This window comes from Chiloscyllium plagiosum, unplaced genomic scaffold (assembly GCF_037043375.1).
Source record: "Chiloscyllium plagiosum isolate Xiang-an unplaced genomic scaffold, Cpla_swu_hap1 HiC_scaffold_24, whole genome shotgun sequence".
Lineage (NCBI taxonomy): Eukaryota > Metazoa > Chordata > Chondrichthyes > Orectolobiformes > Hemiscylliidae > Chiloscyllium > Chiloscyllium plagiosum.
Window position 1 is genome coordinate 49,258,810 of NW_028270162.1, and position 25,466 is coordinate 49,284,275.

The 25,466-nt window shown below is 43.0% G+C and overlaps 1 protein-coding gene across 4 annotated transcripts in view; it reads right to left on the minus strand.

The window, feature by feature from the left end:
- prkab1a (protein kinase, AMP-activated, beta 1 non-catalytic subunit, a) overlaps positions 1-25,466 on the minus strand; it is a 38,236-nt gene that overhangs the window by 3,565 nt on the left and 9,205 nt on the right. For 2 of the 4 annotated variants that reach the window (XM_088000157.1, XM_088000156.1), the window contains exons 5-8: positions 24,638-24,752; positions 15,086-15,219; positions 11,665-11,733; positions 2,259-2,332 (exon numbers count right to left, since the gene is read on the minus strand). In XM_088000157.1, the coding sequence (XP_087856283.1) occupies positions 2,259-2,332; positions 11,665-11,733; positions 15,086-15,219; positions 24,638-24,752 (392 nt within the window). Of the gene's footprint in view, positions 1-2,258; positions 2,333-7,872; positions 9,975-11,664; positions 11,734-15,085; positions 15,220-24,637; positions 24,753-25,466 lie in introns of those variants that run through there. The other 2 variants (XM_088000158.1, XM_088000159.1) reach the window with 1 other exon arrangement.

A 25,466-nucleotide genomic window follows, 5' to 3' on the forward strand; every position in this document is an offset into this window, starting at 1 on the left:
CCCTTAGCAAATACTCGATTCATCAGCTCAAATTGTTCCTGGAGTTTTTTTTTTAGAAGTTTATTCACGGGATATGAGCATTGCCAGTTCAGTTGACATTTACTGCCTGTTCCTAGGTGCTAATGAAAAGGCAGTGGTGAATCTTCAGTTAGAATCACTACAGTCCATGTCATGGACATTCTGCCAGGGTTAATAATAGGCTTCACCTAATATCACACAGTATAAGGTACTCTTAACCCCAACGGAAACCCAACTTTAGACAGACAGAGTAGAAGATCATATAATTTCATAGATGGGTATGTGGTTCAAAAGGGCATTATACAAATGTTTCACACAGTCACTGGTACTTTATTGAAATGTTAATGACTGGAAACAAAGAACAGTCCACTGGCACTTCAAATCTCGCTGCCTGGAACATATCCATCTACACGGATAATTATTGTTGCAATTATATTTTCCATTTATATAATTTTTGCAGCTGCTCATTCTGCAGTGAGGGAAAAAACGAGTGGAACTTTCAGACTCTGTTCTTGCTTAATATTTACAAATTAAATTCTCTTCCAGCATCAGCTGAAGTGGTATTTATCTACCTTCTCGAGGTGTCTTTTGTAAATAAAATGGCGACTCTGGTACAGTATCAAAACAGGGTGTACTTTATAATGACAGTGAAATAAAGACGACACTTTACGAGGCGATTCCTTTCTTTAAGAAAACGATATTGTGTAAATAAGGTGTGAATGGCAGGACACACCTAGTCACTTGGGCTTGAATGCCCTTGAAAGCCCATTTTTGGGCTTTCGGGGTGCCTGTTTGTCTGACCTGTTCACATCAGTCAATTCAAGGGCTGTTTCCCAATGGCCTACTCTTAGCTGGTGTACATTTCTCACCAGTGGCTTCAGATCAAGATGGAATTAGTGCCCACTGGCATTTGAACTCACCAAAGAGCAATACTGTAAACATCAGGGAATCTCAGGTTGACTGGGAGAACTCTCTTGCTTTGCTTCAATGTCGTGCTTTGGGATCCTTGCATCCACAACAGAAGGCCTCTGTCACTGGCTCATCTGAAAGCCAGCACTTCCAACATCACCACTGCACACAAGTTCCAGCCTAACACTATCTGGTCAAGTCTCTGTGCTGGACTTGGAGCCATGAGCTTTGGATTCAAAGAGGCATGTACCACTGCTCTGACAATTCCACTTGGTTAGAGACAAAAAAAAAACCCTGCAGATGCTGGAATTCAAGGTAGACAGGCAGGAGGCTGGAAGAACACAGCAAGCCAGGCAGCATCAGGAGGTGGAGAAGTCAACGTTTCGGGTGTAACCTTTCTTCAGTCCTGGTTTGCTGTGTTTTTCCAGCCTCCTGCTTGTCTACCCTGACAATTGCAGAGCTATTTGAAATGGCTGCACCCTGTGATTTTTAGCGAGAGGTGAAAATACATGAAGAGCAGTGTTGTTAAAAATAAATGGAGATCGACTCCTCTGAGGCAATGGAATCAAAGGTTAGATGGGAATGTGGGATTCAAAAAGACAAACACATCAGTCACAACCTTATTGAATGGTGGACCAGGCTTGAGGGGCCAAACGGTCTCCTGCTACTATTTTGTCTGTTTATATGTGGAAGCAGCATGTGGTCCTTTCTCCAGGCACCTCTGGTTATTGGCAGCAACAGATGCAAGACTGCTGTGCTCAGCTTCTGTCTGTGTTAGTGAGTGGAGCTGGGGGTAAGGACAGGTGCATTTTTGCACATGTTAAAGTCTGTATTTCGATATGTAATCATATCGTTAACTCGGCTAAATATAGGGAATCATCTCTCATGGGAAGAGAAAAATCAGCAATTTGTAAACTGAGATCAAACGGCAACAGCCATCGTGTTTAAATCATGAACATTTAAACGCAAGGATTACATTCTTTTGGAAAACACTCAAGAAATAAAAACACTAGAATGAGAATAAAACGAGTTAAGCATAAAAATGGTCTATTGCAGACTTGATGTGTTGAGTTTTGCTCAGATTATTCACATGCTGAGACTATCAGGCCCCTAAAATTCAAAACACAGTTGATTGACATTTTACTTTAGTGCCTAAATATATCATCCCCTCTCCCTGAGGACTACTCCAGCTAAGCATTTCCATGCTGTGCAGAGTTCTGCATTTGTTGGTGATCAGCGTTTGATGTTGTTGGTTTCAGAATGTTCAATGACGTCTGCTGACCTGTTGATAGTTGAATTGAAGGAATCTGCCAATTTCTTTTTTGACTCACCCGTTTAAAATCTGAAGATGACACTGTTCCACAAGAAGTAGTGAATCAGCAATGTCAAGTCGGAAAGTTGTCGGCTGGGTAAAAGGAGAGTGTATTTAGATAGTGTTTCCCAATAATATACTTTATAAGTGCAGCCCCAGTTACAGTCTGAAGGGAAGTTTCAGAACGAGCATTATCTCAATAGTCCTATAGTCCTGGGAAAGAAAGAAGCTCAGTATAGGAGGCAAGTCCAATAAATCTGAATTGCGAGGATTCAGAGACTGAGGCTTGGTGTTACTGCATTATGCAAAATCACTCTGTTTTGCCCCTTGGGACTTTTTTTTTGTTACCATGCATAGTCCAAAAGAGCGACAAGTCTGCATCAAGATATCCTCTGGAACTTCACTAAAGGGCTCCTTCTTTGTACATGATGCTAAAACCTTTTTAAAACATTAGATGAAGAAGTAATTACATTAATTCGGAAAGTACAAAATAATTGTGGCCCTTCATTTCCGAAATAACACATCCTGTGGATCCAACTCTTTTATTACGGCAGTTAAGAAAATAATAGAGAGATGGATCAGAAGAAACCAAACGATGGCCTCCCCCTACTCAGGGCTGAGACCGCCCACCCCCATCACCTCCCCAGCCCCAATTTTTTTAAAGAGAATCCTGCACCAATACCCATGAAAAAGATGAACCTCATCTCGAAGATCAGAATCTGTTTGAAGATCAGACAGCAAGGAATAACTATCATGAAGCTCATAAAGGTCTCAGTCACTTTCAGTAAGACTGTTTTATGGATTCACCTGCCAATGCAAGAAGTGCAAAACCTGCACCCACACCTCCCACATCACATCCGTCCAATGCCCCAAAGGATCCTTCCACATCCGACAGAAATTTACCTGTACTTCCACGAATGGCATCCAGTGTATCTGTTACATCCAATGTGGTCTCCGCTACATGGGAGAGATAGGACACCAACTTGCGGAACATTTCAGAGAACATCTCTGGGACACACGCACTAAACAACCCCACCGCCCTGTGGCTGGACACTTCAACTCCCCCTCCCACTCCACCAAGGACGTGCAAGTGCTGGGCCTCCTCCATCGCCAAACCCTAGCCACCCAACGCCTGGAGGAAGAATGCCTCATCTTCAACCTTGGGACCCTCCAACCACACGGGATCAATGTGGATTTCACCAGTTTCCTCATTTCCTCTGCCCCCACCCTATCCCAGATCAAACCTTCCAACTCAGCACTGCCCTTTTGACTTGTCCTAGCTGTCCATCTTCCTTCCCATCTATCTGCTCCACCCTCCTCTCCAACCTATCACCATCACCCCCCACCTTCATCTATCTATCGTATTCCCAGCTACCTTCCGCCCAGTCCCACCCCCTCCCATTTATCTCTCAGCCCCCTTAGTCCCCCTCCCCCATTTCTGATAAAGTGCTTATGTGCAAAATGTCGACTCTCCTGCTCCTTGGATGCTGCCTGACCTGCTGTGCTTTTCCAGCAAATCTACATCGATTCCTGCAGCACAGAAACAGGCCCTTGCCCAACCAATCCATGCCGACCATAATCTCAAACTAAACTAGTCCCACCTGCCTGTGCTTGGCCCATATCCCTCCAAAGATTTCTTATTCATGAACTTATTCAAATGCCTTTTAAACATTGTAGCTGTATCTGCATCCATCACTTTTTCATTCCACACACAGACCACTCTTAAAAAAAACATCCCCCTCATGTTTTTTAAAATCTTGCTCCTCTCACCTGAAAAATATGATCCATAGTCACAAAATCCCCTAGCTTAGGGAAAAGACACCCGCCATTCACCTTATCTATGCCTGGTCATGACTTTATAAACCTCTATAAGGCCATCTCTCAACCTCCTACGCTCCAGTGAAAAAAGTCCCAGCCTATCCAACCTCTCCATATAACCCAAACCTTTCATTCATGGCAACATCCTGGTACCCTCTCCAGGTTAATAATATCCTTCCTATTAGGGACACACAGTGGCTCAGTGGTTAGCACTGCTGCCTCACAGCACTAGAGACCCAGGTTCGATTCCACCCTTGAGTGACTGTCTGTGTGAAGTTTTCACATTCTCCCCATGTCTGTGTGGGTTTCCTCCCACAGTCCAAAGATGTGCAGGCTAGGTGAATTGGCCACGCTAAATTGCCCATGGAGTTAGGTGCATCACTCAGCGGTGAGTGTAGGGGAATGGGTCGGTGTGGACCTGTTGGGCCGAAGGGCCTGTTTCCACACTATAGGTAATCTAATCTATTACAGTCAATGGAAATAACTGAAATCCCTCGTTCCTGCAACCATTTGAGTGAATGTCATTGCTATTTTTTCGCAAGTGTGCACGTCCTTCCTAATGTATAAGTTTTGTTTTATTCATTCACAGAATGTGGGCATTGCTGGCTGCACCAGCATTTATTGCCCATCCCCAGTTGGCCTTCAGAAGGCGGTAGTGAGCTACCTTTTTGAACTGCTGCAGTCCATGTGCTGTAGTATCTTGTATTAGAGGCAGTACTTCAGTTGTTTTACGTAAGATTAGCAAAACTTTATATCTATTGTAGTTTATCCCTCTACCTAGGAAGCCCAGGATCAGAAATATTTTGTTAGCCTTTTCTGTCATGTTTGTATACAAATACCCCAAGTTTCCCTGTTCTTGCATACTCTTTAAACTCAACCATTACATTTTATTGGCTGTTACAACATAATCCATTCTGCCATCATTGCCCAGAGTCCACAAGGAGCCGTAGGCCTCTACTGCTGTTCACTGCAGGCTGTACAGCATTGTCATCCCTCTCTCTGTCCATCTTCTGATGCTGCCCATCCAAGCCCCTAGTGGCCTGAGCTGTTACTTCCTGAAGCTTGACCGACTATTGTTGTCAAATCAAATTCTCATCTCTCCTTTTACAGTGGTTGTACTTTGTCAATTTCCACTGCAGCTATAAGTGTTACAAAGATGAGGCACTGCTGCCTCACAGCGCCAGAGACCCGGGGTCAATTCCCACCTCGGGTGACTGACTGTGTGGAGTTTGCACGTTCTCCCCGTGTCTGCGTGGGTTTTCTCCGGTTTCCTCCCACAGTCCAAATAAAATGTGCAGGTTAGGTGAATTGGCCATGCTAAATTACCTGTAGTGTTAGGTGCAGAGGTAAATGTAGGGGACTGGGTCTGGGTGGGTTGCGCTTCGGCAGGTCGGTGTGGACTTGTTGGGCCGAAGGGGCTGTTTCCACACTGTAAGTAATCTAATCTAATCTTACAGGAATCAATAAGGTTGGGTGTTCATCTCAGGCGCAAGTTGTAAACCTCAGATGGTTCCCAATTTGTACTCATCCAGTCCTGGATGCTCAACAAGTCAAGATAGGTAACAATGAGATCGAGCTGGGACTTATCAGCAGACATAAAGGAACATTGTGTTTTCAGATTATGTTGCCAAGGGACAGCACATAGATGTGAAATAGGAAGTGACCAAGGACAGATACTCCATGGTAACAGTCCAAAAGCCAGAAGTGAAGCCACTACCAGATAGCTTAAACATGGGGAACACAAGAGCAATCCATTCAGTCAAAGGAGCCAGGGGAATACTGTGATCAATCACATTAAAGCCTCAAAGAAGTTGAGATGTATAGAGGGACAGTTACCAAGGTCATAGTCACATAGGATGGCCATTTGTGACTTTGGTGAGGACTCTGGCAGTTCAGTGGCCGTAATGGAAACCAGTTGCAAGCCAGCTACCTGAAGAAGGAGCAGTGCTCCAAAAGCTAGTGCTTCCAAATAAACCCACTGGACTATAACCTGGTGTTGTGAGACTTTTAACTTTGTACACCCCAGTCCAACACCGGCTCCCCCATATTAAAACCAATCTAGTCATTCATCACACCGCTGATTGTGGGATCTTGCTGTGTAAGACAGGCCCTTGTGTTTCCCTACAAGTAGCTACTCCTCACAAAAGCTTTTTATTGATTGTGAAACACTCGTACACATCCCAAGGCTGTGAAAGGTGTCATATAAATAAAGCTAGTTCTTCCTTTAAAACTATTACATTGATAAAAAATTGCTGAAGCTAACTTTAGCATGGATCAGGAGTAGGGTCACTGTAATAAGGTTCTGAGCTGCAGGACAGACAGAGGACTAAATTAAGCAAAACTTAATGTTCCAGGAAACAAAACACATGGAACGCAGCTGAGGGCAGGACAGTCCCTCATCAAGTTGCCCCTTCAATAGAATGGTACTCCCTTCTGAGGTTAAATTGTAGCCTTTTGAGCAACGTTTTCACACAATGGCTGACATACTGCAGGGAAGCAGTAAAAGTACGTCTTCAAGTGGGAATGACAGAAACACATTTGGAATTGTAAAAAAAAAACACCCAGTACCCTCTTGTGGTTAATCACTCCCACAATATTACATTGGATCAAAGTTGAAACCACATCTGTGTCAGAACAGGTCAGACGCATCATATTACACTGGCCTATCAGCATTAAGTTTCTCTTCAATCTATAACTTAGAAAAAGCACGGACATTTCCATCCATTTTCCATCCAGTCTGACCTTGGTGGGTCTGTACAGTGCATCCTTTGATCATAAAACCATAAAATTATAGAGTGGTTACATCACAGGAGACTAGCTTTCGAGAAAGGCAATTTTGTGAGTTCCACTCTCCTGTCCTCTCACCCTGCAAATGTTTGCTCTTCAAATAATCTTTAGAAAGCCGAGATTAAAGATTTTCCCATCACAGTATGAGACATTGCATTCCTCATTGCTCATGCTGCTACTGGTTTGTCTCCAAATCGATGTCCTCTGGTTCCTCAGTGGTTGGTCGCCAGGAGATCTCTTTTACATTACTCTGTCTAAGCCCCAGAAAAGATAAAGACAATGGGTTCCCTTCCCTAAGGGGCATTAGTAAACCTGACTGGGCTTTTACAACATGTGACAGAGATCTCATGGTCACTGTTACTGAGCCTTATTTTTAACTCCAGATTCACTGACTGGATTTATATTCCACCATCTGCCATGGATAATTTGAACTCATGTTCCCAAAGCATGACTCTGGGCCCCTGGAATTTGAATCTAGTGACATTACCACTACAGCAGCATGTCCGCCACCATTAATTCTCCTAATCCGACTTGGATGAAGTCTCCCATTCTCTCTACAGTCTTCACCTCTCTTAGTCTTACATTACATTTCCACCTCTATGTATTTCCCATTACTTGGCCTATCTAATATATCCAGTGAGGGCATGGCATCTTTAATAATTTAGTCCAACCAAATAAATTCTCTATCTTTGGCCACTTCAGATCACCTCCCTCGCTGGCAGTGGAGTATTCTTCTTAATCAAAACTGCCCTCTCTATGATATTCTTTTCTGCTTGATTTTTCATGAACACCTTGCATCCTGAAATATTTAGTACCCAAACCTGCCTTACTTTGGGACAGATCTCCAGTACTGCCAGCATGCTGTTTCCATGTGGCTATTTACACGAGGTTCACCAACCTTATTTCTCAACTCCCGAATGCAAAATACACATGGAGGACACAATGCAGATGAGGCCCAGCACAGTACATTAATGTACAGCAGCAATGCAACTTCTTATAATGTAAGGTTTGTTACAACCTCACTGGGCTAAGGTCTCAAATCATGATATTTATTGATTGAATTTCAGTGTTACAAGCAAACCAAAGAATTCCATGGTAACAGACCACCTTCTGCAAGGTTCACTGTTACAAGAAGTGCAACAAAAACAGGCTAATCTCAGTGATTTATGACATTACTTGATAGGTAGAATGAATTTGATTTAGGTGACACTTCTCAAATTTATTTAACAGACAGAGCCTGATTGGCATGAAGCCTGAAATTGCTAATAGCCAAGCAGTGTAACTGATATAACTGTCTGTTCCATTCAAACAAGGGCCCAGAGTCCTCCCAAATCTCTCATTCGGTAAAGATAGAAACCTGGTGACAATGTCATAGTCCTCCTGCAGCCCTGAACTTAAAGTTGCCCAGGCACTAACAAACTGGTAGGAGATATAGACTTGGTCAGGTTCTTACCCAAAATATGTGAAGGGAAGAAGAATAAGCAGAAGGATGCTCATGGGCTGAATAGCTTTTATTTTGGGATGTCATCCAATGACCCAATGTGTTAAACACACCTTGTCTAATATAATGCTGAAGCAGAGAGCAGCCAAGTCCTGTTCTACATCTGTGTTAACTAGCTTGTCCCAGCAAGGACAGGATTAGGAGGTGCAAACTTGCCTCAAGAAGGCTAAAGACTAACTGAGCTGTTGTTTCCAATCACTTCCGAAATGTGTAAGGATGGAGTGAGGATACAGTTTCCAAACTGCAGAGGGGGATTCAGCAGGAAGCATTTGTTTAAATTAAGGTTAGAAGGGTAGGAGATGATGGCTATTAATTAATTGTCAAACTATTAAAAAAATGGAGAACAGTTGCAACTGGGCATGAGACAACTGGATTTTGAAGAGGAGTCAGTGGACTTAAAATTACAACTCTGCTTCTCTCTCTCTCTACCAACATTGCCAAACCTGCTGATTCTCTGCAGCACTTTGTTTTGATTTTAACTGATAGAGCTGTTGGACTGGCACAGTTTAATTCTCTGCAGAAAGGGATGCCCATACTTCTTAGTTTTGATTTGAACATATTGGTTAGAACCCAATACCAGCATTTGAATAATGGCACTCCATGTCTCCAGGTAACTGGTGCACATGAAGAAAGCAGCCAAATTCATTGTCACAACAGTTTACATAAAGAGTGATCCCTTAGGCCAAGGTAGTGATGGGCTGAGGAGATGGAATTAAAGCTGTTCAAGAAACTTTCATTGACTGGGAGAATTACAGCAGCATTTTTATGAATATAATTGCATGACAGGAGATTGCCCAGTGAAGTACAGTACGTCACTATACCAAAGGCTACATCCAAATCACTGAATCCTCCTATCCCCCAGCCGTCAGCAGGGACAGAATGGAGATTCCATAACCCCAACAGGAAAATCTGGTCATTGCCATATACCATGAGCACGTACAGTGAGCACTGTGGAATACAGAGAGTGGACCCACGAATGTCAAAAAAAAACACAAATTCCCAGCCATTCTCCAGTACATTAAAATTCACACACTTTTGTTCCCTTAATTAACCTGAAAGTTTCTTATTTAGTATCCCAATCTAACCAAATGTTTGTTAGCAAGGCTCTCATCCTAGAACTTTGACATGTTGGAAGATGATGTGAAATCGATGTAGGATGGTGACTCCAGTGACTCCTCCTTACACAGAATCCAAGGTTGGCGATTCAAAATACCACAAAGCACTCTGAGGGTGAAGGAACTTGTACATTATTGAAATGGGAGTCAGAGATGCTGCAGTTAGAGCTATGGATTCACAGTTAGGATCTAGCTTTTTAGTGTCACTTCAGTCTGAGGGACCATCAGGAGAGATACTCTGTCTGGGTTCAGATTATAGATTTCCCTTTTATAGACAGGAAGCAGGAAGTGAAGCAAGTTATTGATTGCTGAAGAAGGTTCCAGAAATTACAATTCCATTCAGTCCTCATGAGCACATCTGGGATAAGAACTGGTGATTGATCGCTGAAGGAATGGAGCTTCCTGATTGGAGGACAGAATGATATGGTGTGACAGGTCATATGGGCTTGTAGAGGAGGGTTGTGACATACTTCTTCTTGTAGCGATGGGTAGCACTCAGCACCATAACACCATCCTGTAAACAATGACAAATGCTTGAAGTACAGAAATCAGACTGGACAATTCAAGAGAGAATTGGGCACCATGAGCATTAGGTTACATCACCTTTGGTACAGGACCATTTAGCAGCTTAGATGAGAATTTTAAATTGCTCCCCTTCTCAGATATACGTAAAAGGACTGTGTTGAACTTCATTCAGTGAATAACTCGAAAACAAATTCTGAAATGTATGTAGGGTGCAGACTCCAGGCTGGTGAATTGTGAACAGGGAAGAGGGGCAACGGGATTCAGTGCGGTTGGGGGAAAAAGAATGCAGCAAGTGAAAAGTTGGGGATGGGGACGAGGAGTGTGCAGAATTGGATATGGGTGTGAGGTCTATGAAAACTGCAGTCAGCTACATAATGGGTAGATAGAGGAGCGGAAAAGAATCTGCACTGTTACAGTTACTGGTGATGCACATCCACAAGATATCCTAAAGTGGTTTACAGATACTTCTAAGTGCAACTGCAATGTAGTCAAATCTGTTTGACAATGTGTGTACGGCAAGGTCTGGCAAACAGCAAAGAGATCTGGCTAATTCATGCTGGGATGGTTTTGCTCAAGGGATAATGCATTGGTCAGGACACAAAGGTATTTCTTCTTTTCCTTGCAAAAGTGCCACGGAACCTTTTATGTTCACCTGAACAGGCAGGCAGGGCCTTGGTTTAACCATCTCATCCAAAAAGTCCAAATGGTACAACAACAAATATAAGGGTAAATGCCACAGGTCTGTACTGGGGCTTGAGTTCCTGATCTTCTGGAAAGAGTTCTACATTAAATAATGTTTAACAACATGTGAGGGCATGATGTATAATTGGAGAAGTGCATAAACTGAAAGAGAGGACACAGAATGGAAAAAACAAAAAAGTGTGTGAGGAAGACTGGTACAGAATGGGACTGAGTCTCCAATTTATTTTATCAATCCTTTTAAAAGAACTTACCCTTGGACCATCTAATAGAACAGAAAGGGTGGACAGTGAGTGAGTTCCACAACACAATCAGTGAAACCTGATTAGCTGAGTTTACTCCTCAGGGTTCACTGGAATACTGCAGCAAATAACAGGGAAGATCAAAAAGATAAAACAGGAGCATTGTGGTTTAGAAGTTGTGGAGAAAGTGAGGACTGCAGATGCTGGAGATCAGAGCTGAAAATGTGTTGCTGGAAAAGCGCAGCAGGTCAGGCAGCATCCAAGGAACAGGAGAATCGACGTTTCGGGCATAAGCCCTACTTCAGGATTCCTGAAGAAGGGCTTACGCCCGAAATGTCGATTCTCTTGTTCCTTGGATGCTGCCTGACCTGCTGCGCTTTTCCAGCAACACATTTTCAGTTTAAAAGTTGTGACCAACACGTCTGATTTTTCGTTCTGCGTGCATGACTTGAACTGCAAAATCAATGGGAGTAAAACATTATTGTTTTTTAATTTGGATCTGACTGAGATTTATATTTGAAAATTGACACTCTGATGTATTATGAACACTCTGGTGAGATCTTAGTTAAACACCCCACATCCTAAATTGTGCTTAGAACACTGGAGAGGGGTAACACAGAATGGAGGAAGGAATAGGAAGCGAATGAGGTGGACACTGGAAGTGAAGCTATGGGAGAATTGGGTGTTAAGTTAATGTGATGACGAGTGAAAGGGATAACCAGAAGATGCAATACTGACCTTAATGGACAGAGCGTACAGGTGGTTTAACATGACATGATTTGGTTCTGGTAGCAACGCAGGGTCACACTGTGAAAGCAAAGGGAACAGGCTAAACACGAGCTGTCTACTACAACACTTTAATTGCTAATCTTAACCTCTCTGGAGATACTGGTGATGCACAATAGCTGAACTACTGTTCTAAGATCCTTGGTCAAGCACAAAGAATGTGCCTTTAACTCTACAGACAAAATACTCACTGGGTCCTAGGCTAGTAACGTCCAGAATTTGGGCTTGCTTGCTTGCGAGAGAAAAGAAAATGCATTGCCATACAAGCCTGTAACTTTCAGTCCCTTTCAGCTTTATTCAAGAAACAGAGAGAGTTGGGTCACAGCATGCAGCTCCTGGGATGAGGAATTGGAGCAGACAGCTCCCCACAAAAGGTTGGTCAGAACTGATCAGCTGCAGCTGGAGAGCTGATCGGGACATGTCTGATGGGCCAAATAGCTGTAAAGTTTAATGAAGGGCCCTGGAGAGTTAGAAACTGAAATGCTAACTCCACACTTTGGAACACAGATTGAAAAAAAATGTACTTAGTATGCAGTAATTTGGTTATAAAGCATTGCTGCGATATACACAGACAGCCATAAACTCACACAGAGTGCTGAGCGCACACATGCACGTTCAGACTGACTCAGCAGAATCATGACCATGTGGTCAGAATTCTGAAATACTATGGACACTAACCTGTAATTCCAACAAAAAGGCTGAACCCGCCAAAAACGGCTGTGACTATAAATTATACAGCAGTTTGGAGACAGAGACACCCAATGAATATCACACCAAAAGTTTTTCAGGGAACTTCTAACAACATTCAGAGGGTGGAAGAGGCAAGTTCAAAACAGAATGGACTGTGATCTCTTGCGACTACAAAGATAACGAGGAGCTGATGGCCCTTGCTCAAGTCACCCCCTGTGAACTATGTCTCAAACTACAAATACATTTGGTGATTTACTTGTTTAAGAAATACACAAAGACAGGGGTTAAAAGGTCAGTTTCAGTTCCGCTGGAGTGAGCTAGTGGGACTGAAGTTCTTGTGCGTGGACTAGTGGAACCGTGGTTCTCATGTGCGCACTAGCCTGGGCTTCAAGGTCACAGTCAAAGAACCCCCATGATACAGGTCAAAGCGACATTCCCGCTGAGTGCTAGCAGTCAGCTAGCTAGCAAGCCAGATAAAAGGAAGCAAGTTCAATAAAGGGACCTCCTCTCACTCTGAAAGGTAGAATTCAGTCATGCCCAAAAAGGAATCAGAACAAGAGAATCTCAACCAACCTGCATAACTAAGGACTAGAACAAACAGCCCTACCAACCATCAAACCAAAAATCTGGGTCCGCTACATCGATGACACCTTTGTCATCACAAAACGAAACAAGATAAAAGAGACATTTAACATCATCAACAACACCCTCACAGGCATAAAGTTCACCAAGGAGGAAGAAACCGACAACAAACTCGCATTCCTGGACGTCACAGTCGAAAGAACGGACCACGGAGAAGTACAAACCTGCGTATACAGAAAACCGACAAACACTGACCAAATACTTAACTACACCAGCAACCATCCCAACACACACAAACAAAGCTGTATCAGAACACTATTCCAATGAGCCACCACACACTGCAGCACTGACGAACTTCGGAAAACAGAGGAGAGCCACCTGTACAACGTATTCAAGAAGAACGGATACTCAAAAAATACAGTCCGCAGATTCCTCAAGAACAAACCACGACAAGCAGACCTAACACAGCTAGAAACCCTAACCACCTTACCATACATCAAAGAAGTCTCAGAAATGACAGCCAGACTACTAAGACCCCTTGGAATCCTAGGAGCACACAAACCCACCAACACTCTCAAACAGAAACTAACAAACTTAAAAGATCCAGTACAACCCATGGACAAAACCAACGTCATCTACAAAATTCCATGCAGGGACTGCCACAAACACTACGTAGGACAAACAGGAAGAAAGTTAGCCACAAAAAGACACGACCCTCTCTCCCTCGTAGCCCTACACACTGATGAAAAAAACCACCATTTCATTTGGGACAACACATCTATCCTGGGACAGGCTAAGCAAAGACATGCCAGAGAATTCCTAGAGGCCTGGCACTCCAACCACAACGCCATAAACAAACACATAGATCTAAATGCCATCTATCAACCCCTCAGAAAACGAACAGGAAATTACATCACCATAAACCCCAGGAACCCCATCCAGGAGAAAGATATAAATAGAAAGCAGGAGACAACAGCTTCGCTTCACTTGGAGGTCGCCACTGATGATGTTACCTAGCCAGGTAATGAAACGTCTGGATATCAAACCTACAGCTCAGTGAGCAAACCTACACCCTAAACCTCAACCTGAGCTACAAACCTTGCAGAATCTTGAACCTAATTGTTCAACTGCTAAAGCAGCGCTATCGGTACCTCCACTACAATGGCTGCAATGTTCAACTTTCTGTTCTTAGTGAAAAATTCAGAGCCTGATCTGTATGTATCTTGTTATTTAATTTTGTCTTTTTGAACTCACGTCCAATTTCTAATCAAGCTTGTGTGTTGCATTATTACTATTTGGTGTATTTGCTACTTAACAAACTTACTCTTTGTGTTAATTCAAAAAAGCCCTGGTTGAATTCACTCCTTTTAAAATGCAAGTGCATTCAGATCTGGGAGAAAAGGTATCCAAAATGGATCGAAACCTTTCTAAAGTAACCCTGTTGTGAACTACAGGGACAGGCTGAATAGGCTGGGGCTGTTTTCCCTGGAGTGTCGAAGGCGGAGGGGGTGACTTTATAGAGGTTTTAAAAAAAAAAAATCATGAGGGGCATGGATAGGATAAATAGACAAGGTCTTTTCCCTGGGGTGAGATTCACTGGTTGTAAGGTGCTTCCTGCTTCAGCCTCCGAAGGTCTGGAAGCCATCTTGAACCTAATCCCCTCCTCCTTCCGAAAACTTCATGCTGGAGGACTATTGCTCAATCTTTCATTCTTCCCAATGACTTCAAGACTGGGACTTAAATGAGACCGGTTAGTTAAGATTCCAGGATCAGCGAGTGAATTTGTAACTCACTTTATCTCCTAGAGTTAAAACTGAAGCACCTGCACATAGCTACTGGCTCATACACAAAGCATCAGGCACATTAACCACATACTTATACAGCACTAACAGCCCATTCACAGACCCTGCTTGAAAATATCATAGTCTGTTAAATTAGCATATTCGGATACAAAGTTAAACCATCAGATTATGGTTATTACACCCAAAAGTACTGAACTAAAACTTAGTGAAATAAATTTGAGATAAAGGATTATCCCTGTAAGATGAAATCAAACATCAAATCAGTGCAGAAAAAAGAAAGGGCAGTGGTAGGTACTCACTGAAATGCCCGTGTCCCTGTTCAGAATAACCTGAAGTAGGTGTGGTGGCAGAATAGGTGGTGTTTTAATCCTCTCCTCAGGTTTGTACACATAGGGATCCTGGTGGTACGGGCCAGGGGGAGAGCTTGACAGATCTGAGGAAAATCAATTGACTTAGTTATACCAGCACCGAGAAGGATGAGCAACGCTGCACCTTCACTGAAAAGAAAGAAGAAAAACAAAGTGTACAGGGGGCTTGGGGAATCAAAAAACCCTAGAACAAAGAATAGATCATAAATTGGAGGATCACATGGGGGCAATGCAGAAGGTTACAACATACGTTTGGAGCCCATGTATGTGTATCTATTCGCCTTGCTTGGTAAAGCTGGCTATTTGCAAGCACAAATCGCCACCTGGGACTATAATATAATTTGAATTATGGAGAACTCACTCAAAGTAGCAGTGGATTGACAACTTAATTTTTCTGACTTAGAAGATATTCAGGAAAGTAAGAGAAGGAAAAAAAAAAGAGTGGTGCCAAAATTGATTAAATGGTTGCACCAGACGGATGATATAGTTCAGGACTTCATATAAGGAAAAAAGCAAGTTTCTGGCTTATTTACAGAGCTTCATTAATCAGTGTGTTGCCAGTTCAGGGAGAAGAAAGCAGGGCTGGGAAATGAGGTGGAACAAGTGAGGCATGTTTCAGGGAGGAGAGAATTTGGGAAACAGTGATCTGAATTTCAAGTTTCAAGGAGTTATGGAAAAGGCCCAAGATACAATCAATCGCAAAAATACTAACAGGAGGAGGGTTAACTTGAGCAGGTTGCAAGGAGATCTGGGGCAGGTGGGTTGAAATCAAAATTGTGGGGTGGACAAAATTGTTATGGGAAAGGATGCCTTTAACACAAAAGGAAATGCTTGCTACAGGGTACTGAAGGTAGTGCAGCAACTCATCAAGGCTGTGCTGTGCTGACAGCATCTTCCAAATACACAGTCTCTCTGGACCACAGAACAAAGGCAGCAAATTCAGCTCCAGATTATGTATGACCCTGATGTGGAATTATGGTTCTTTTACTGTCACTGGAATTCTGGACCTCCCTCCTTAACAGCACTATGGGTCTATCTACACCAGGTAGACAGTTGCAGTCCAACATTACCTTCAAGGGCAATTACAGCATGCAACAAATAGTGACTTTGTCAATGAGACTCACATCCCAGAAATGAACAAATGGTTGTTGGCGCTGGTGAACATCAGGAGGTAAGGGCATCCAAACTTGGAGCTCTCTGGATGACCAAAGATACAGCAAGTTAAATATGAAACAGAAAAAGGTCACCTGATGACATTTGTAAGGTTTATAATGCAATAGAAAACCAATCTGAAAATAGAAAGGACAGAGGATATCCAAAAAGGAATAAGAAGGGGAAAGAGATAACATGAGAACAGGTTGGCTGGCAACATAAAAAGGGAATGCAGAAGTATTCTGTAAGCAGATAAATAGTAAAATGATAGTTAAAGGAAGGATGGGACTGATTCAGGATCAAAGATGATTTTCTTGCTGAGTCAGAGGCATGACTGAGCTGTCAAATGAGTAACTTACTGCTGTCTTCATTAGAACAGATGATGCTGTCAATGTAGCACGAAAGGAGGTGGGAATCAATGCTGGATAGGATATAAATAGAGTTTTAAAAGAGATGGTAGTTAAGCTATTATTTGACAATGACAGTCTACAATGGATATATTCTGGGTTGCTAAGGTAATGCAGACCATCCGCAATCTTCCAATTCTCTTTAGATATTGAGCCAATCCAAGAGGACTGTTCGATTGCAAATTGTTTAAAAAAAAAGAGGGATAAACCCAGCAACTGTAGGCTCAACCATGTGTGATAGGTAACCTTTCAGAGACCATAATCAAAGAGAAGATTCACTGCGCTTCAAAAACAACAGGTTAATGTATGAAAACTAGCACTAAGGTCAAAGCATATAGCTGTGAAGGCTGGAGATCAGAAATCTCCAGAAAGCTATTGCAAAAACTGACTCAAAACATTAACTCTTTTTCTTTCCCCACAGATGTTAGCACTTTTAATTTTTTATCACTGCTAGCACCGATTTATTAAAAGTAAATCTTGTTTGACTAATTAGATTGGGAGGTGAAGTAACAGAGTTGATGAGGGTAATGCAATTGATGTACATGTCGACTTTCAAAAGGGTGTTTGACAAAGTACAGTATAGACTTGTTAGCATAATTAAAGCTAATTGAGAGTGGTGGTGAATGGTTATTTTACAGATTGGAAGGTGGTGTAACCCAGGGCTTGCTATTAGGCCATTATTCTTTATGACTTGTCCTTTTAGACTAAAGTTTCAAATTTGTAGATGACTATTCAGCCTAGAATAGTTAACAATATGGAGGGTGGTACTGGGATTTCAGGAAGACGAACAGATTTGTGAATGGGGCAGATGCATTGCAATGAAATTTAAATGGAGAGAACATAGAAACAGGGAGTAGGCATTCAGACCGTTGAACCTGTTCGGCCATTTTAGATTATATTTGATCATCATCTCAATGCTAATTTCTGGCACTATCAGTGCAATCCTTAATGTCATTAGTATCTGAAGCATATTCAATGAATAAACTTTCACGGTTCTCCAGGGAAGAGAGAGTTCCAAAAATGCACCTACCCTCTCAATGTAGATTTTCCTCCTCATCACAGTTCTAATGGCATCCCTCATGGAGAGGCTGCTGCTCTGGTTCTAAACCTCCTAGCCCAATGGAATATCTCAAGGATAAAGGCCCTAGTCTCTCCTCACAGGACATTCCCACCGTCCCAGGAATTATTCTAGTGAATCTCTGCTACCCTGTCTCTTTGCCCTTCCATGAGTAAGGGGGTTAGAATGACACAGAATGTACTAGGTGCAGTGTAACCAAGGTGCAATACAATTGAAGTAGGAGTATTACTGTTGTACTCAAATCCTCTTGTGTTAAAGGCCAACAAATCAATTGCTTGCTACACCTGCGCAGTGGCTTTTTGTGATTTATGAATGAGATCATCCAAGTCCCTTTGGACACTGACATTTCCCAATTTCTCATCTTTTAAGAAACAATCTTATTCTCCATTCTTCCTACCAAAGTGGATAAGCTTAACCACATTTGCCCACATTATATTCCATCTGCCATTATCTTGGCCATTCAGTCTGCCTAAATTAGCTTGAAGCCCCTTTGCACGCTCCTCACAAATCTCACTCCCAATATGGTGCCACCTATAAACATGGAATTATTACATTGGGACCCCTCACTGGCACTGACTGTACAGTTTGGGCCCAAGCACTCATCACAAACTGCCAACCTGCAAACAATCCACCTATCCCTGCTCTGTTTTTATTGTGTTAGCCAATCCTCAGTCCATGCAAATAAAATAACCATTATTCCTAATGTTGTAATTTTGTTCACTAACTTCCTGCGTGAGACCTTACTGAAAGCCTTAGACCCACTGTTGGAATATTGCGTGCAATTCTGGTCTCCTTCCTATCGGAAAGATGCTGTGAGACTTGAAAGGGTTCAGAAATGATTTACAAGGATGTTGCCAGGGTTGGAGGATTTGAGCTATAGGGAGAGGCTGAACAGGCTGGGGCTGTTTTCCCTGGAGTGTCGGAGGCTAAGGGGTGACCTTATAGTGGTTTACAAAATGATGAGGGGCATGGATAGGGTAAATAGACAAAGTCTTTTCCCTGGAGTTGGGGAGTCCACAACTAGAGGGCATAGGTTTAGGGTGAGAGGGGAAAGATATAAAAGAGACCTAAGGGGCAACCTTTTCACAGAGGGTGGTACCTGTATGGAATGAGCTGCCAGAGGATGTGGTGGAGGCTGGTACAATTGCAACATTTAAAAGGCATTTGGATAGGTATATGAATAGGAAGGGTTTGGAGGGATGTGGGCCGGGTACTGGCAGGTGGGACTAGATTGGGTGGGGATATCTGGTCAGCATGGACGGGTTGGACCAAAGGGTCTGTTTCCGTGAAGTACATCTCTATGACTCTATGACATCATATCCACTAGTTCTCTCTTATCTTTAGGGGAGGTGGTAGCACAGTCACAGTGTCACTGGCCTAGTGATCCAGAAACCCAGGCTCATGTAGGCTCAAATCCTACATGGCACTTACAGAGTCATACAGAACAGAAAGAGATCCTTCAGTGCAACTCGTCCACAATGACCAGACATTCCAATCTGACTTAGTCCCACTAGCCAGCACCCAGCCCATATCCCTCTAAATCCTTCCTAATCATTTGCCCATCCAGGTGCCTTTTAAATGTTGTAATTGTACCAGCCTCCACTACCTCTTCCGGTAGCTTGTTCCACACATGCACCAACCTCTGAATGAAAATGCACCCCTCATTTCCTTTTTTAAAGCTTTCCCCTCTCACCATAAACCAATGCCCTCCAGTTTTCGACTCCCACACCTTGACTATTCACCCTATCCACACTCCTCATGATTTTATAAACTTATATAAGGTTAGTATGTAATCTATAACCTCAGTCTCCAACGCTCCAGGGAAAAACGCTCCGCCTATTCAGCGTCTCCTTATACCTCAGACCCTCCATACCTGGCAACATCCTTGTAAATCCTTTCTGCACACCCTCAAGTTTTAACAACATCTTTCCTAAAGAATGGAAACCAGAATTGTTTGCAGTATTCTAAAACGTGCCTCATCAACGTCTTGTACAGCTGCAACATGAATTCCTACTCCTATACTCAATGTTCTGACCAATGAATACAAGCAAGGAACCTGTGCACCTGCACCGCTACGTCTCCTTGTTCAGTAACACTCCCCAGGACCCTCCGATTAACTGTATAAATCCTGCCCTGGTATGCCTTACCAACACCTCACATTTATCTAAAATAAACTCCACCTGCCATTCCTTAGCCCATTGGTTCATCTGATCAAGGTCCCACTGTGCTGAGATAATCTTCTTCACAGTCCAGTGCACCACATATTTTGGTGTCCTCTGCAAACTTACTAACTAGTTTGAAAAGCATCTTTACCACCACCCTCTGTCTCTTACCCTCAAGCCAATTTTGTATCTAATTGCCCAGCTCCCCCTCGATTGCATGTGATCTAACCCTACCAGTTTACCATGCAGAACCTTGTCTTGGTGAAATCTGAATTCAATAAATTTGTCTCATGATGACTATGTGATGGTCATAAAATGATGACTATGACTGCTGAAGGTCATAAAATCCCATCTAGTTCACAAATGCACTTTAGGGAAGGAAATCTCCCATCCTTACCTGGTCTGGCCTACACGTGGCTTTAGACCCACAGCAATGTGGTTGACACTTAACTGCCATCTGAGCAACACTTGCTGGCTTAGCCAGTGAGGCCCACATCCCATGAACAAATTACTGTTAATAATGGCTTCAAAACAAAAACTTAGTGTTGTTAAATTTCTTTCCAAATCTATTGTGTCTCAAAACAATAATCTGATTGGGCAAAGTTTTCAGTTATAATTTCTTTTATGACAGTCATATTTTCCTACCACTGATATCAGGTTAAAAGTCAGTAGTTCCCAGATTTCTCACTCTCTCCTTTCATAACAGCAAGGTTTCAAATGTAACCCTGCAAGGCTGCAGGCACCATTCCAGAATCAGTAGGATTTTGGGCAATGATTACCAATGCATGTGGATGTAGATCATTGGGTATTGGAATTGGTCAACTTTCAGTCCTGATAGCTAGCCATCCTGGTGAATCTCCTCTGCACCTTCTCCAGTGTAATCACATCACCAAACAGGAGGAGGCCTGCTGATATCAGCACGAGAATATAATCAGCTAATCTTCTGGTGATCCAGATTCAACTCCTACCACTGCAGATGGTGGAATTTGAATCCAATAAATAAAAAAATCCAGAATTAAGAATCTAATTGTTGACCGTTAACTGAAACCATTGCTGACTGTCGGAAAAATCCATCCTTGCTAACATCAGGGGCTAGTGCCCGAATTGGGAGAGCAACAGCCACACAGTCATAATAAGGGAATCATACCTCACAGGCCAAGTCCCAGACACCACAATTACCATCCCTGGATCTGTCCTGTCCAACCAACAGGACAGACCCAGCAGAGGTAGCAATGCAGCATTATAGTCAGGAGGGAGATGCCCCGGGAATGCTCAACATTGACTCCGGACCTTTTCCTTATGAAGTCTCACAACATCAAATCAAACGTGGGCACGGAAACCACATACCATCCTCCTTCAGTTGATCAATCAGTACTCTCTTTCATGTTGAAGAACACTTGGAGAAACCGCTGAGGGTGAAAAATGTATTCTGGGTGGGGGATTTCAATGTCAACTTCCACAATTATCCCCATCCTCAATGATGGAAGAGGGCAGCACATCAGTGTGTCTACAGCAACCTTCAGCCAGAGATGCTGAGTGGATGATCCAGCTTGGCCTCCTCCAGTGGCCCCCAGCATCATAGATACCAGGCTTCAGTCAATTTCATTTCACTCCACATTATATCAAGAAACAGTTGGAAGCACTTAATACTGCAAAGCCTTGGGGCCTTAACAACATTCCTACATTAGTACTGAAAACTTATGCTCCAGAACTTGCTGCTCCCCTAGCCAAGCTCTTCCAGTACAGTTACAACACTAGCATCAAGCCAACAATGTGGAAACTTGCCCAGGTACATCTTGTACACAAAAAACAGCACAAATCCAGTGCGGCCAATTATCATCAATTACCATTATCAGTCTATCCTCAATCATCAGTAAAATGATGGAAGGTGTCATCAACAGTGCTATCAAGATGTGCCTGCCCAGTGATGCCCAATTTGGGTTCCACCAGGACCACTCAGCTCCTCACATCATTATAGCCTTGGTTCAAACATGGACAAAAGAGTTAAATTCCAGAGATGAGGTGTGAGTGACAGCTGTTGGTATCAAGGCTGCAATCACCAACTGTGCCATCAAAAAGCCGAAGCAAAACTGGAATCGATGGATATCGAGGGAAAATTCTCCACTGGTGGAGTCATACCTGACGCATCGGAAGGTGGATGCAGTTGTTGGAAGTCAGTTATCTCAGCTCCAGGACATCTCTGCAGGAGTCCCTCAGGGTAGTGCCCTCGGCCCAACCATCTTCAGCTGCTTCAGCAATATAAATGACCTTCTTTCCATCAAAAGGTCAGAAGTGAGATGTTCTCTGATGATTGAACAATGTTCAGCACCATTCATGACTCCTCAGATACTGAAGCTGTCCATGTTCAAATGCAACAAGACCTGGACAATATCCAGGCTTTGGATGACAAATGGCAAGTAACATTTGCATTGCACAAATGCCAGGCAATAAGAGGCAATCTAAACACCACCCCTTGAGATTCAGTGGCGTTACCATTGTTGAATCTCCCACTATCAACATACTTGTGGTTACATTGACCAGAAACTCACTTGGACTCGCCATATAAACACAATGACTCCAAGGGCAGGTTAGAGGTTAGGAACACACTCATCTCCTGACCTTATAAAGCTTGTCCACCACCTGCAAGGCACAAGTCATCAGTGTGATGGAATACTCTCCGCTTGTATAAATGGGTGCAACAACAGTCAAGATACCATCCAGGACAAAACAGCCTGATTGATTGGCACCATCCATAAGCATCCAATCCCTCTACCAATGATGCAGAATAGCAGCAGTGTGTACTAATAGGAAGCTGCATTGTAGACATTCACCAAAAATCCTTAAACAGCACCGTCCAAACCCATGACTACTTCCATCTAGAAGGACAAGGGCAGCAGACACATAGGAATATCACTACCCCGCAAGTTTCCCTCCAAACCACTCACTATCCTGACCTGGAAATGTCTTGCCATTCCTTCACTGTCGTGGGTCAACATCGAGGAATTCTCTCTGTAAGGGCATTGAGAGTGAATCTACAGCACATGGACTGCAGTGGTTTCAGAAGGCATTTCACCACCACCTCTGCAAGGGTAAACAGGAACGGGCACTAAATGCTGGCCAGCCAGCCATGCCCACATCCCACAAAAGAATGAAAAAAAAATCCATCCTATAGTATAGTAACAGAACTGCACACAGTACTTCAGTTGGGGCCTAAAACTTGTATACAACTCCAACATAACTTTCCTGTTCTTATAATCAATGTCATGACTGATAAAGACAAATGTTCTCCCTCATATACCCTATGAACCTCTCTAGCCACTTTCATTAATCTATGGTAAAGCACCCCTGCTCCCCTGATCTCAAATATTCTGGGGGATTCCTTGTATGTTTCTTTCTGCAGGCAGGTACAATAAACTGATGTTGTTTCTCTGCCATTTTCTTGTTGATGATTACCAATTCTCCCGTAACGGACCACATTCGTTCTTGCGAACCTTTTCTTTTTCGGAAACCTACAGGAGGCTTCACAGCCTGTTCTTATGTCTCTTGTTACTTTACATTCTGTTCTCCCCATCAGTTTCTTCAAATTCTAAATAGTTGAGAATTCTAAAATATTCCTAATGCTCAGGTTTACTACTTTTTTTGGCAACTTTATAAGCCTTCTCCTTCGATCTGATACCATCTTTAACTTTCTTCTCTTTTGGGGTGTATGTGCTTTAGGGAAGTGCATGGTTGTTGCATAAAATGAATTAGTTCTAAGTACCAGACATTGCCTGTCAACCGTCACACCTATTTGCGTACTTTCCCAGCCCATCACAGCCAATTTGCTCCTCAAACCTTCTTAGTTTCATTTGTTAAGATTGGAGATCCTAGTTTTGGATTGAAATGGTAAAGTTAATCATTTGACAGGAAGATTGAGGAGAGGCAACATGAACAAAATGGTACGATTTTAAAATGGGTACATGCAGAGAGACCTGATGGTGTGTATATACAAACCTTTGCCCGATGCACAACAAGCTGAGAAAGCTGTTAAAAACAGCATATGGGTTCCTTAGCTTTAGTAACTGAGACAGAGTACAAAAGCTAGAAAATCATGTTAAATCTTGATAAAGTACTGATTAGGTCTCAAATATCCAAGTTGCGTGTTCAATTCTGGGTATCACACTTTATGAAGATGTCAAGACCTTAAGAGGGTACAGAAAAAAAAATTGGAAAGCTACTTAAGATGGGAAACTTCAGTTAATTGGAGAGACTGGAGTAACTGGAGTTATTCTCCATAGGAAAGAGGATAAGAGGAGATTGGATAGAGCTGTTTTGGTACAATAAATAAGGAGAAACTATTTTGAGTCATCGAACAGCTGGCAACAGCAAAAGAACCAGGTGGCAGCTTGAGGAGATTAATTTATTTTATACAGTGAGTGGTGTTCTGGAATGCAATGTCTGAGAGGGTGACTGAAGCAGCTCACTGGCATCCTTCAAAGGGGAACTGGCTGAATAACTGATGGGAACAAACATACATGGCCTTGGGGAGAGGAGTGAGGGGGGAATAAAAAGGAAAGTGGAATTAATTGGAGAGCTCTTCCAAAGAGCTGACACCAAGAGTGACAGAACGGTTCCCATTTATGCTGCATATCTGACGATTCAGTCTGTCCTTATTGACATTCTCTCCAGCGCACTTGGCACCCACCTGACACATCTGAGCTTTTCTGTGAATCCACCATCAGTGCATCAAACACTTCAAAATCAGTCTGGGCCACCCGGATAACGTTATTGATGGTACCAAGCTGACTGGTGGTAATGGGCTGCAGACAAGACATAAAACAGTCAACACTCAAGAATCACAACCATGGTCAAAGTTGAACTCCCAGGCAGCACAGACCTCTGACACCATCACTGTCACGTGTAGAATGATTGTTGCATGTAAGAATCATACTATCGCCCAGTCCTAAGGTCATCACCATACATCGGCGACCTACAATCTAGCATGTAATCTACATCGGCTATTTTCTCTCCATACAGATGCTAACTGCACAGGCTGTGAGTTCCTGCTTCTGGAGGTAGGTCTATGGGATATTAGATTAGATCAGATTCCCTACAGTATGGAAACAGGCCCTTCGGGCCAACTATTCCGCACCGACCCTCTGAAGAGTAACCCACCCAGACCTATTCTCTCTGACTAATGCACCTAACACTATGGGCAATTTAGCATGGCCAATTCACCTAACCTGCACATTTTTGGACTGTGGGAGGAAACCGGGGTACCCGGAGGAAACCCACGCAGACACGGGGAGAATGTGCAAACTCCACACAGACAGTCGGCCGAGGGGGGAATTGAACCCGGGCCCCTGGCACTGTGAGACAGCAGTGCTAACTACTGAGACACCATGTAAGGACACAGATCAAAAAGACTTGGCTAAGCAATGGCTTTCTGTTCACCAGCTCCAGCCTTCAATACCACTGGATAGTCTTAGTATTTTTTCCGCAATCTTAGAAATACAAAAATCCAGCCACTTCTC